At 45.6% G+C, this 13,497-nt stretch overlaps 1 protein-coding gene across 1 annotated transcript in view; it reads left to right on the top strand.

Moving 5' to 3' along the window:
- Positions 1-2,080: 2,080 nt before the first annotated feature.
- Positions 2,081-13,497, top strand: part of LOC140392295 (interferon-induced protein with tetratricopeptide repeats 5-like) — an 18,040-nt gene continuing 6,623 nt past the window's right edge. Inside the window, exon 1 of the mRNA XM_072477610.1 lies at positions 2,081-2,223. Within this exon, the coding sequence (XP_072333711.1) occupies positions 2,081-2,223 (143 nt within the window). The remainder of the gene's footprint in view (positions 2,224-13,497) is intronic.

The following is a 13,497-nucleotide window of genomic DNA, read 5'->3' on the forward strand; positions in this document are numbered from 1 at the left end:
CGTCACTTGGAGAGTTGTGATCTTGTGGAATTCTCTACCACAGAAAGCTGTTGGGGCCAGTTCGTTGGATATATTCAAGCGGGAGCGGGATGTGGCCCTTGTGGCTAGCGGGATCAAGGGGTATGGAGAGAAAGCGGGAGTGGGATACTGAATTTGAATGATCAGCCATGGTCATATTGAATGGTGGTGCAGGCTCGAAGGGCTGAATGGCCTACTCCTGCACCTATTTTCCATGTTTCTATGTTTCATCCAGTCCAAAACTGCAAAAAGTGCATCCGTTCTCCTCCACTTTTAGCCCAGCAGAGGGCAAACCAAAACCTGTGCTCCACTCCCAGCCGATAAGCATGAGAGCAGCCAGTAACAAGTATGAGTCCCAGGCGTAGCAGCTGCAATCTCTCTTTTCTCTCTCCCCTGTAAGCAACTGGCAGCAGGAACAGGCTCCTCTTGCCCTCCATCCAACCAGGCGTAGCACCTTTTCCCCTTGCCGTAGTCCAGGTTTCAAAGTCTGAAAAAGGCAGCCAGCATACAGAATAACACACCAGGTTGGAAGCAGGGTTTCAGCCAGAAGCAGCAGGAGCTGAGAGAATGGTTCCCCTCCTGAACTTCAGAGTATGAGCTCCTAAGGTGACTGGGGGACAGAGCTTCCTCTCAATTGGTGGAGCTCCCCACAGAATTTAAACCCTGACCTGGAAGCAGTTCGGAGAAGGAGACCCTGCGGGGAGCTGAGAGGAGTGATTATTGTGACTAGTGTGGAATAAGATGAGTTGTACCCTGTCAGCCAGACCTATCGTGGATTATTTGCCGCTGTCTAAAACACTGGTGACGTGGATCAAGTGGAGCTACCATAAGCGAACTCGAACCACAGGATGCCGCTCTCCAGTCGGCAGGCACAACATACACAGGGAAACTCGAGTCTTTTGATGGCGACTCAGATGATTGGGCCCAGTACATCGAAAGGTTTCAACATTTTTTCCGCACAGACGCGATCACCAGTAACAAGCGACAGACTGTCATCTTACTGCCCGCTTTTGGCAGACTAACTGACACATTAATCAGTAAATTGACTTACCCGGGCAGGCTGGATGGAGTTCCGTTCGCCATGCTGATCTACCGGATGGGCCGTTACCTAAATCCACAGCACCCCATTATGGTCCAACTGTACCATTTCCATACCGCTTCGTAGACGGCGGCAAAGTCCACCGGGAAATACTTGGTGCGCTTATGGGGACTAGCCACCCACTGCGGTTTCAGAGCTCTCTGGTTGAATCGCTGCGGGACTGTTTCGTTTGCGGACTTAGGGACTGGGAGACGCAGTGGAAGCTGTTAATGGAGAACCTCCTGATGCTTGACAGGGCTGTCAACATGGCGCTCACCCAGGAAACCCCCGACTATGGCCTCCAAGAACCCCAGGGCCTGGCGGTCCTGAACATTGGGCATCGCCAAGACCATCGGCCGACATCTACCGGAAGCGAGGTGCCAGGTACTTCCAAGGTCGAAGTCATCACAGGTCCCGCAACCGTCACCACGACTCAACCCGGAGCGACCACGGGGCTTCACCAGACTCAGCGTTCCCGGACGGCAGCCGGCAGTATTGAGCGGGAAACCAAGGCCAGGAATAAGGCTCCGGGCAATCACATGAGGGCACCATTCCCCAATAACGGACAAGTCGCTATTTCCCCCTAAGAGGCCACATGCATTTCCTGGAGACCTTGGAAGCTGAGGAACCAACCCTACCACTGCTCTGTGTGACTGGCCCTAAAACGACACCTATCCGGGTGACACTGCTTCCAAAACGGACACCCCACCGAGATGGAACAGGACAAGGAAGCGGCAGTTTTGGTCATCAGTCTACTCATGTTTACCACCATCCGGACAGGCCTTCAGCCACTCGAGCTTCGCGACATGGGAACCCGACTGGTCACTTATACCGTGGAACCCTTACTATACAGCCCATGTGCCCTTGGCATATGGAGACCAGTCTGCGTGCTTAATATTGGTGGTAGTCCACGATAATGGGCCCAGCCTATTGGGGAACAATTGACTGCGTCACCTACATTTGGATTGGCAACACCTGTGCCAGATGTACCCCTGTGGACCGGATGGAGTGCTGTCCGAGTTCCCTTCGATTTTCACCAAAGGCCTCGGAACCATTAAAGGAGCTATGACCACGATCAATGTGGAAGAGAATGCCCACCACCGATACTTCTGCGCCCGCCCTGTGCCGTAAGCATTTTGGGCAAAGGTAGACCGGGAATGGGCCATTTGGAGCAGCTGGGGATTATTCACCCTGCCCACTGTGTCGATTGGGCTGTGCCTGCAGTCCCCGTGTTGAAGCCGGGCGGGTCGGTGAGGCTTTGTGGGGACAATAAATGACCTTGAACCAGGTACCCCACCTTGACTGTTACCCGGTCCCTCGGATCGAGGATCTCTACGTCCTGCTCAGCAGAGGAAAAACATCCACTAAGCTGGACGTGAACCACGCGTGCTTGCAGCTGATGCTCGGGCCTAGTTCCTCGAAATATGCGACAATCAATACCCATCGGGGATTGTGCGATATTTCAGAGGATTATGGAGAACATCTTGGGAGGGTTACCAAAGGTGATCGTCCACCTGGATGATGTTCTCATCACCCGGATTTTGCATCAGGAACACCTAGAAAAGGTCCCGCAACCTTATGAGGAAAGGCTGATGAACTTGAGGTTGTTTTCGTTAGAGAGAAGAGGTTAAGAGGAGACTTAATAGAGGCATACAAAATGATCAGGGGGTTGGATAGGGTGGACAGTGAGAGCCTTCTCCCGCGGATGGAAATGGCTGGCACGAGGGGACATAGCCTTAAACTGAGGGGTAATAGATATAGGACAGAGGTCAGAGGTAGGTTCTTTACGCAAAGAGTGGTGAGGCCGTGGAATTCCCTACCTGCAACAGTAGTGAACTCGCCAACATTGAGGGCATTTAAAAGTTTATTGGATAAGCATATGGATGATAATGGCATAGTGTAGGTTAGATGGCTTTTGTGTTTTGACTTCCCATGTCGGTGCAACATCGTGGGCCGAAGGGCCTGTACTGCGCTGTATCGTTCTATGTCCTATGTTCTAAAACCTAACCAAGGTCCTCGAGCAATTGGACGAGGCAGTCCAATTGCTTGAGGACAGAGGCAGAAGTGTGATTTCCATGCGCCAGAGGTCACATATCTCGGCTCCCGGGTGCAGAGCAGAGGAGAAAAAGGCGGGCGATTCGCCAGGCTCCCATCCCTCATGACCAAATGGTGCTCAGCTGTTTCCTCGGCCTGGTGAACTATTATGGGAAGTTCATACCCAGGGTGGCCACACTGCTAAGTCTGTTCCACCAATTACTGAAGGGACAGAGTAGGAACTGGAGCCCCCGCACCAGAAGGCGTTTCACGAGGTGAAGCAGCGTCTCTGTCAGAGGAATTGCTGACCCACTTCAACCCGGGCAAGCTACCTCCTGCTGCCTTGGGGAAGCAGGCAGCGTAATCAAAGACCCCTCCCACCTGGGTTATTCTCTCTTCCAACTTCCTCCTTTGGGTAGGAGATGCAAAAGTCTGAGAACACGCACAGACAGATTCAAAAACAGCTTTATCCCTACTGTTACCAGGCTCCTGAATAATCCTCTTATGGACTGAACTGATCTCTTCACACATCTTCTCTACTGAGCAGTACTACACTCCGTATGCTTCATTCACTGTCCTATGTTTGTACATGTATGGAGCGATCTGTCTGAACAATACTTTTCACTGTACCTCGATACACGTGACAATAAATCAAATCCAAATCAAATCCAAATGTGAGTTAACCAACCGTTCACTTGGTGTCACTTCACAGTCCTTACTGCTCTCATCCTGATTAACTGATGCCATGCTATTCTGTATACTGCCCTCCAAAACAGGAATGCTCTGGGAAATGTTTGCATCTCAAGTGGATAGCAATGGGTTTAGTGCAAGGGGCTAGAACACATTATTTTTAGAAAAGTCCAATTCACTTTCTTCTTCCAAGTTGCTGTCTTCTTTACTCGCTTTGGAAGAATTACTTTCAATTTGTTCAAAATCAGTTAGCGACAGGTTGATTCAGTGCCAGCTGTTTATCATTATTACATAATCAGAACCAATATTGAATTTCAAACTCCTGTCTGACTCTTCATTACTGTCATTATTATTAAATTCAGACTCCTGTTTCTTATGGTCACCTTCGGCCTTAGAGTTCTCAGAATCTGATTTGCCACTTGATATGTGATCAACGTCTGTCAACATTTCATCCATTGAGTCATTTCCTGCCAAATGGGTTTTCCTAACTCCCACATGCCCAACCATTGGCATCTCAGGTGTTATCTGCTGTACTGCCCTCGGACTCTCTATAATCATGGATGAAGCTACCACCTTCACTCCCGCTAAATCGTTAACCAAATGCAAATCTACTTCTTCCACTGGGAATTGCTTAAACACTCCAACAATGGGCAGCACGGTGGCCTAGTGGTCAGCACAGCTGCCTCACGGCGCTGAGGTCCCAGGCGCGATCCCGGCTCTGGGTCACTGTCCGTGTGGAGTTTGCACATTTTCCCCGTGTTTGCGTGGGTTTCGCCCCCACAACCCAAAGATGTGCTGTGGCGCACAAAGACTCCGTGAGACGAATAGAGTGAAGTCGATGAGGCTTTATTAAGCGTGTCTGTTCCCCAGCAGCCCGGTAGTAAACTGGCCTGCGGGTGAAGGCACCGGCTTCTTATACTTCGCCTCCAGGGCGGAGCAGGAGGTCAACGGCCAACCAGGACCCGGGATCTGTCAGCCAATGACATTAGGGATTCCAGTCCCACATGACCCCCAATACATACTACCACATGTGCAGGGTAGGTTGATTGGCCACGCTAAATTGCCCCTTAATTGGAAAAAATGAAGTTTTTTTAAAAAGCACTCCAACAACTATTGGACTTGACCCCAAATCACACTCTAGTTGTACTTTCTGCAATGGAATTGGACTAAATCTCTGCCCCTCCATTTCACCAATACCCTACTTCTCCAGAAGGAAAACCAAGTCCTTCTCGAGTAAGAGAGTTTGTGTCGCAACATTCATATTTCCTCTTGCATATGTTCCCAAGCTTTATCTCTTCAAAGTTGTTTATTTTACACGACAAATATAATGGTTTTTGACTGCATAACTCAGAGTGCAGTGCACTAGCTTTTGCAGCTGGGACACACTCTCCACAAATATATTTGTGTCAATAAATTTCCTTAAATCGAACTTTGAGGAATTTTTCTTTGTTATGATTTCCACAACAAATTGGCGTAGTCATTGCAGTTTCCCTCATTTAACGGGAAGTGAATCCTGAAACAAATCTCTAAACAGGACACTCTCAGCTGAAAGGGAGAGAGCCATAGCCCGACCCCAGCTGAAAGGGGGGTCTGCGGCTCGGCAGCCTTAATTACTGGCCAGTGACTCATGCTAGGAGAGTTATCTTAATTAATAAATTAATGATAGCTGCATGGGAAGAAAAAGGTGCCTTAGAGACCAAAATTGTTTTAAAGCTGACCCCCCTCTCGAAAAAAAACAGGGGAAAAAAAGTAAATAGAAGATTAAGATAAAAGCGTAACAGGTGAGTTCCTGGAGAGAAAGGGAATTCAGATTTTCTGCAGCCGTGAGATAAGGCTAACGGTTAACTGTGACATTTGTGAGCTGTGACAATCTGTGTGTTTTGTTTCACCAATTAATTTTAGTCAAAGCATGAAGTGGGTTGTATTTTTTATCGTCTGTCTTTGTGAGTCAGAGATTATAAGTTAAGTGATTTGTGTTGAGATTTCTCTGATGAACGGAAACATTGGAAACTACGATCAGTTTAAAAGAAAGAAAGTGCCTGTACGATTAAAAGTAATTGAATATCAATACGTTTTTAGATTACGTGAAAAGACGTAAACGGCATCATGCCAAGTCCTCCGCCCCTTAGATTCTGCAGCAAACATTAACCATTTCAGCAGACAGTTGATCTTTTCTGAATTGACAAAGAAACAATATACGTCTCTAAGAATAGCTAATGCCTATAAAATCAATCATTGGTATTTGACTTAAATGTGTGCTATTTATAGCCCCCTCCCAGGGGATGTTTTGCTACTTCCAAAATACTCATATGGTGCATCTTTGTCAGCTTTGAAGCTTTGGGATTGCAGTCCCACCCGGCAAAAATGGGGGATGGGTTCCCAATAATGATAATCATTTGAATGAAGGAAATGAGTCCCTCGAACACTGGTTAGCAAATAGAGGAAAAGAGGCTATCATGCAAGGGGCCAAGAAGCATTTAACCCCCAGGAAGGATGTACCGCAACTCGTGACACCTGACCCTATTAGACAGGCAGACATTCTGCAAATTAGGAGCGGTAATACATCGCGTTGATAATGGAATGTTTATAGAACTACCTCAAATATGAGCTCGTCAGCTGCAAAATTTAATAACTTCTGAGCCTACACCCGATCGCTCTGTGTCTGTGTTCTATGCTGGCAGCTGAACGTTAACCCTTACGGTACCACTGTTAAAAAAAAATGTTTAAACAGCAGGAAGTCTTACAAAAGATTAATGATCCTTGGGCACAGCTATTAAAACACCTGATCGAGTCCAGATGAGAGAATATAGTGACCCATTGCACGGCTTGGTATGCTCGTGAGTGTGAGCATGCATACAATTTATAAACGCAAAGTCACTTCGGACAGCAGACATCATTGCATGTCACTCCTTTTTATTTTTTGGTGTTGTGGGATTAGGAATGTTAGTACAGTTGACCTATAGTCAGCGGGAACTTTTTAGGATGGGTTTAACTTCAGAACCCTATTTAACATGGCCGTAAGACATCCCGCTAAGGCAAAGCAAATAGGAGAAGTGATCAAAGAGCCAAAGAAGAAATGCAATACATGGGATTTATATTGAAATGGACGGACGGAATTGCCTGATAGAATTTTATGGCAAACAGTAGGGCAAAGTGACCTGGAAAGAGGAGCAATGGCCCGCTACATTTGAAAGACAACAACCTCCCCGAGAGAGTCATCATTTACTCCCTTCAATCCTGGCCCAGGTACTGCCACATCTATGGGCTCAACATAAAAATCATGTTGGAAAAGTACATTCTGCCCCAGCGCATAGGGTACAGTTACAGAAGAATGTTGCCCTGCCCTACTTAAAACTATACAGGTTGGCACCGGAAACAGAAAAAGGGATAGAGGGAGTGATCAATGCACTATTACAGCAAGGGGTGCTGAAGAGAACACAAAGCCCCTGTAATACCCCGATACTCCCCATTCCAAAGGTAGGAAGACCCAACGAGTGGTGGTTTGCACAAGATCTCAGAGCCATCAATAACACTGTTATCATTATTGCTCCATTGGTGCTGGACACAAATGTCATTTTGTCTTCTATACCACCAATAACGGATTCTTTCTCAGCCTTTTTCTCCATTCCATTGCACCCAGAAAGTCAATATCTATTTGCCTTTTCATATCGGAATTAACAGTATTAAAAGAGACTTGGACAAGTGCCAGTTGACTGCAGGCTCAACATTCCCTCAATATGATGACGATTTATTGATAGCCTCAGAGAAAGGGCTAGTTTGTCAACAGAATACCCTTTTGTTATTATCACACATGGCAGAAAGAGGGCATAGGGTCTCAATGGACAAGCTGCAATTCTGTCAGGAGACAGTCCAGTATTTGGGATTTCAGCTGCAGCAAGGACAGTGGACAGTGGAGGCTTGGGTCTGAAAGCGTACAGGCTGTAGCAAGGGTTCCAACTCCACGCACGAAAAAGGAAACCTTTACCTTTCTCGGCATGGTGGGCTATTGCAGGCTGTGGATCCCGGACTATAGAGAGATGGACGCAGTACTGCACAAGGCTACCCGACAGGGTGCCCCTTCAGTTGTTACCTGGATCCCAGAGAGGGAGCAAGCATTTTGTAATTTGAAACAAGCCATGATTAGCACTCCTGCCTTGGGACCTCCGAATTTCAGCAAGCCCTTTACTCTTTATGTGAATGAAGCAGGGAGATTTGCAACTGGGGTCCTGGTGCAAGAGCATTGAGGAGGGAAAAGACCCCTTGCCGATTACCCGGTGTGGTAAACGGTATGCCAAATTGCTTAAGAGCAGTAGCAGCCATAGCGGCCATAGTAGAAAAAGGAGGCTATCAGTTTTGCTGCTGCTTAATTCATCCGCAACGTAGCAGTTTACTGCGGCTCAACACACTGGGTACGGAGTAATCCTCTCTGAAACTAACTTTACCTACAAGTGAGTGCCAGCTGTCAACCCTGCAACACTCTTGCCCGCGCCCTCGGAAGCAGAACATATGTATGATCATGAATGTTTACAATTGGTTGAAGCCATCACAACCCCTCGACCTGATTCACCCGCGAGAAAATCCAGACATCATCTTTCTCACCAATGGGCCAGCAAACCGACCAAATGATATGACCCTCCTGGTCGGCTATGCAATAGTAACTCCATTCAAGATAGTGGAAGCTTTTGCTCTGCCTTCGGGAACGTCTGCTCAAGCGGCCGAATAGTTTGCCCTTACTAAAGCATGTATTCTAGCTAAAAATAAAACAGTCAATATTTCTACTGATTTCCGATCCGCTTTGGGGTAGTACACGATTTTGGCCAATTATGGAAAAACAAGGGATTCATATCTTCCTCCGGCCAACCTATTAAACATGCTAAATTGGTTTAAAATTTACGAGATGCTGCTCAGCTGCCCAGCAAGATAGCCGTTTTAAAGTGTGAAGCGCATACTACCACAGACAATGAAGTCTCATGCGGCAATAGATTTGCTTACAAAATAGCAAAGGAATTGGCTCTCTAACAGCAGCCACAACTGCAAGCGGCTGCAGTTGAACATACATCCACCATAACAGAACCAAAGTTAAAACAGGCACGGGAGCAAGCCTCCCTACAGGAGCATCGCTCTTGGCTAAAAGCGGGTTGCTATCAAGACAATTTTGATAGGTGGATAAGGGCTTTGAAAATAAACCAAACGTATGAAGCTCTCAGAGAAATTATACTTTTGGAGGAGTTTAAAAATTCAATTCCTGATGTAGTGAGAACTCATATGGAAAAACAGAGAGTTAAAACTGCGAGATTAGCAGCAGAAATGGCAGATGATTATGAATTAGTTCATAAATCAAAGTTTGGTTTCCGACATCAGTTTCAGCCTGTGAGGGATAGAAACTGGGGACATGAGAAATACTCAAGTGATAAAGCTAAAGTTGAACTGATGGGAGATAATAAGGAGAGTATCAAAAGTTTCAAATGTTTTCACTGTAATAAACTAGGCCATGTAAAGTCACAGTGTTGGTGGTTGAAGAAAAGCACTGGGAAGGCTGATGTGGGGTTTGTTAAAGTGGTAAAGGAAAACCCAGGTGAAGCGAAGGAGGTGCAAAAGATTGTACAGCCTGATCAAGAGGTGATTGATAAGAAGGTGACAAATCTTTTTAAAGAATTTACTTGTGTGGGTAAAGTTTACTCATGTGTATCAGGAGGAGCAGGTAAAGAAGTCACAATTTTAAGAGATACGGGAGCTAGTCAATCTTTGATGGTAGGAGATGAGGAGTTACGTCGTCTTGGAAGAATGTTGCCAGAAAAGGTGGTAATATGTGGAATTCAGGGTGAGAGGAGTTGTGTTCCATTATTTAAGGTAAGGTTGGAAAGTCCAATGAAGAGTGGTGAAGTGGTAGTGGGAGTAATAGAGAAACTGTCTTGTCCAGGAATACAGATTATCTTGGGTAACGATAAAGCTGGATCGCAGGTGGGAGTGATGCCTACGGTGGTTGATAAGCCAGTGGAAAATCAGACAACTGAAGTGTTGAAGGACGAATATCCTGGGATTTTTCCAGGTTGTATAGTAACAAGGTCGCAAAGTCACAGGTTAAGACAAGAGGAGAAATCAAAGAGTGAAGATGAAGTTGAAGTGCATGTATGATTTGTCAAAGGAATAATCGGTGATAGTGGACATGTTTTCACGGTGGGTAGAGGCTTTTCCAACCAAAAGAGATGATGCTAGAACAGTAGTAAATATTCTGGTAGCAGAGAATACCTAGGTTTGGGATACCAATGGGTATTAACAGTGACCGGGGGAACTCATTTCACTAGTAAATTGACAACTGGAACTAAACCCCCAATGACTCCAGCGGCAGTAGCCTTAATATGGGCAGATGAGGCATCACTAAAATATGCCCAGGCCATGTGTGAAACCGCTGAAAAAAAATAAAATAAAATAAAACATGAAAAGGTGCGACAGGCTCAGATGCATCCAGAAGAGGGAAATACACACCCTTTAAACCTGGAGTCCAAGTATATGTGAAAGCACTAAACAAAGATTATTTTTCTCCGAGGTGAAATGGACCCTACCAAGTGCTGCTAACAACCCGAACAGCCGTTAAAGTAAAAGAAAAGCCAGATGGGATCCACGCAACTCGTGTAAACTACATCAGACGGAACTTTGAGAGTACTAGCGAAAAGCTAACCTGAAGAGAATGACGGCGTTGATGTTTTTATATTATCATATTAATCCAACATCATGTAGAGGGTAAACTGCATACTAACACCTTAATATACATGTCTCACTCATATGCAGAGAGGGTAAATAAATTCAGTTGTTGGGTTTGTACACAAATTCCCAGATGCTTGGGGGAGGGCTTCCCTTTGCGACCGATCCCATTCGCCAGTAAAGAGATAGCAGAATGGGCTCCAAGACAAAATAGTACAGGACGTGGTGAAGATACACAGAATATGTTCGATTGGAGATTAGCTGGATACGACATGAATAGGTTTGAAGAATGGTGTGGGCCTAGGATTAATGTAACACGTCAAACACCCTGTTTGATCCTTCTCAATTACACTGGAGTCCCAAAGGGTAGCATATGCTTTAGGAAAATAAAACATATGGGACCTACCCAGTCGGCAAGAGTCAGTGCGACCAGACCTTGAATTGGCAACCTCCTATGTTCCACCTTACAGCTAAAGGACTATTCATCTTTTATTGGTCAGGAGTTGAAAATCAAACTAGTGGAGGCTCCTGGGAAGTGGATCGATTAGACTAATGATGACTGATAGTAAAGGAAACCTGACTGCATATTAGGGTTAGGGTTAGGGTTAGGGTTATGAGGGATGGGACTTGGACTTTGGATGGTAGGATCGTCAGAACAGAGGATTATGTTCTGGATTATAATCTTGATTGTCGCATTTTATCTGTGGCCACAAAAATTGTGAAAGCTCCTGTTATTTTGGATACATAGTCCCTTATATGCAGCACATTCAGCAACTGCAGGACCATCCCCATCACAGGCCGACACGAAGTGTTAGGACATGGACACAAATGCTGGGAATATTGCTACCGCCATTAGGAATAGCCACTATTGCATCCGAACTACGAGACATCCTTGAGCAGGTAGCTAATGACACTGCAGAAGCTGTAAATCAGATAGAAATTGAGATGGTTGCTAGAAGAGTGGTTGCCCTGCAGAATAGAATGGCTCTTGGTTTCTTGTTAGCTGAAAAAGGAGGCACTTGTGCCCTGATTGGAAGTGACTGCTGCACGTACTTCCGTGATAACTCAGAAAAATTGATAATCTGGTGGATCACATTCGTAGAGAGGTAACAAGATTACACAAAAATGAGGGATGGGACTTTGGCTTTGGATGTAGGATCGTCAGAACAGAGGATTGTGTTCTGGATTATAATCGCCATTGTAATCTTGATTGTCGTATGGTTACTGTTTTAATATTGTGCAAGGTATTTTTATTGTACTAACATGGGAGAACAGCCCAAGCCGCCTTGTCTCCTTGCTACCAGCTCAAAACACACAGGGAACTGTCATACGTCCGTTCCCTTTACATTATAAACCACCCTTCTCTACGGAGGACACGATAATTTACTAAAAGGTGTTGATCAAAAGATCAACAAGGAGGGAATTGTGGAAGGGAAGTTAATGAGTTACCAATTTAGAAGCATACTGGGAATATTGACTATATTTTAACACTGCTTTCGAGTGATAATAAGTAGGTCAAGTAATGTAAACTAAATACTGCTTAGTACTTTGTACTCGGCCTTGTTATGATTATAAGTTGTTCTTCCGAAGGACAACAAAATGCGTACTCAAATTGTTTTTAAACCAAGGGCAAAACATTCATATTTACTCTTGCATATGTTCCCAAGCTTTATCTCTTCAAAGTTGTTTAATTCACACTATAAATATAATGATTTTCGACTGCATAATTCAGAGTGCAGTGCACTAGCTTTTGCAGCTGGGACACTCTCGCTCCATAAATATATTTGTGTCAATAAATTTCCTTAAATCGAACCTCGAGGAATTTGTCTTTATAATGATTTCCACAACAAATGGTAACACCTAGGCTTTCGAGTCTCACCTTCATCCCCAGTAGCTTCCTTCCTGGTCCAAGGTGGTGATATCGGAGCATTCCCAGCTATCAATTCATTTGTTTTTTATTTTTATAAATTTAGAGTACCCAACTAATTTTTTCCAATTAAGGGGCAATTTAGTGTGGCCAATCAACCTATCCTGCACATCTTTTTTGGGTTGAAGGGGCGAAACCCACGCAGACGTGGGGAGAATGTGCAAACTGCACACGGTCAGTGACCCAGAGCCGGGATCGAACCTGGGACCTCAGCGCCGTGAGGCAGCTGTGCTAACCACTTGCACCACCGTGCTGCCCTGCTATCAATTCTTTACCTTGGCTACCTGCCTTCTTTCACACTCCCACTTCTTATCCTTTCCAAAATTATGGGGGTGATAGAACAAAGGTTGAAATTTATAGATGAGCTCATAATCGTCAGCCATAATTGCTGCCTGTCAAGCAGTCTTCACTCTCTGCTCTTCAACATGGTTTCTTTACAGTAGGTGGTCGCAAATTCTTGAATTCCTCTAAGAGAATGACCTCCCTTAGAGCCTCAAATGAAGTTTCAACTCCCAATGCTTGTAACCACCTATCAAATTTGTTCTATTTAACCCTTTCGAACTCTGCATAATTCTGTCCCAGTTATCTCCATAAATTCTGAAAATTTTGCCTCTCGGCTTCAGGAGCCAATTCATATGCATCAAGAATAGCCTCTTTTACCTCACCATAATTCTGACAGCGAAGCACAAATGTCCTGTTTCAACCCAGTCAATTTACTGGGGAATGTCCACTTTGCTCTTTTCCACTCCATTTGGGTTGCTACCCTTCCGGTCTTTTTCTCTCACTGCAGTTGTGGGTCGATTTTCACTGGCGAGGAGTAGACTGAAGACGCCCACAGTGTTAGACAGTCATACACAGGCAGCACAGGGGTGGCTAGCTGGTGGCCTTCGTGGCCAGTGCACCCGGCCATGACAGCCGGTATGGGTGCTGGCAGATGGTCCAGGATGAGTTACCCATCGGAGGGAGGGGTGGGGTTACGGGTTTTGTGGTCGGGGTTTAGTGCCAGGGGCACAGTGCTTCGTACTCACCCTGGCCGCCCTGAGGAGGT

The sequence above is a fragment of the Scyliorhinus torazame genome, chromosome 16 (assembly GCF_047496885.1).
Source record: "Scyliorhinus torazame isolate Kashiwa2021f chromosome 16, sScyTor2.1, whole genome shotgun sequence".
NCBI lineage: Eukaryota > Metazoa > Chordata > Chondrichthyes > Carcharhiniformes > Scyliorhinidae > Scyliorhinus > Scyliorhinus torazame.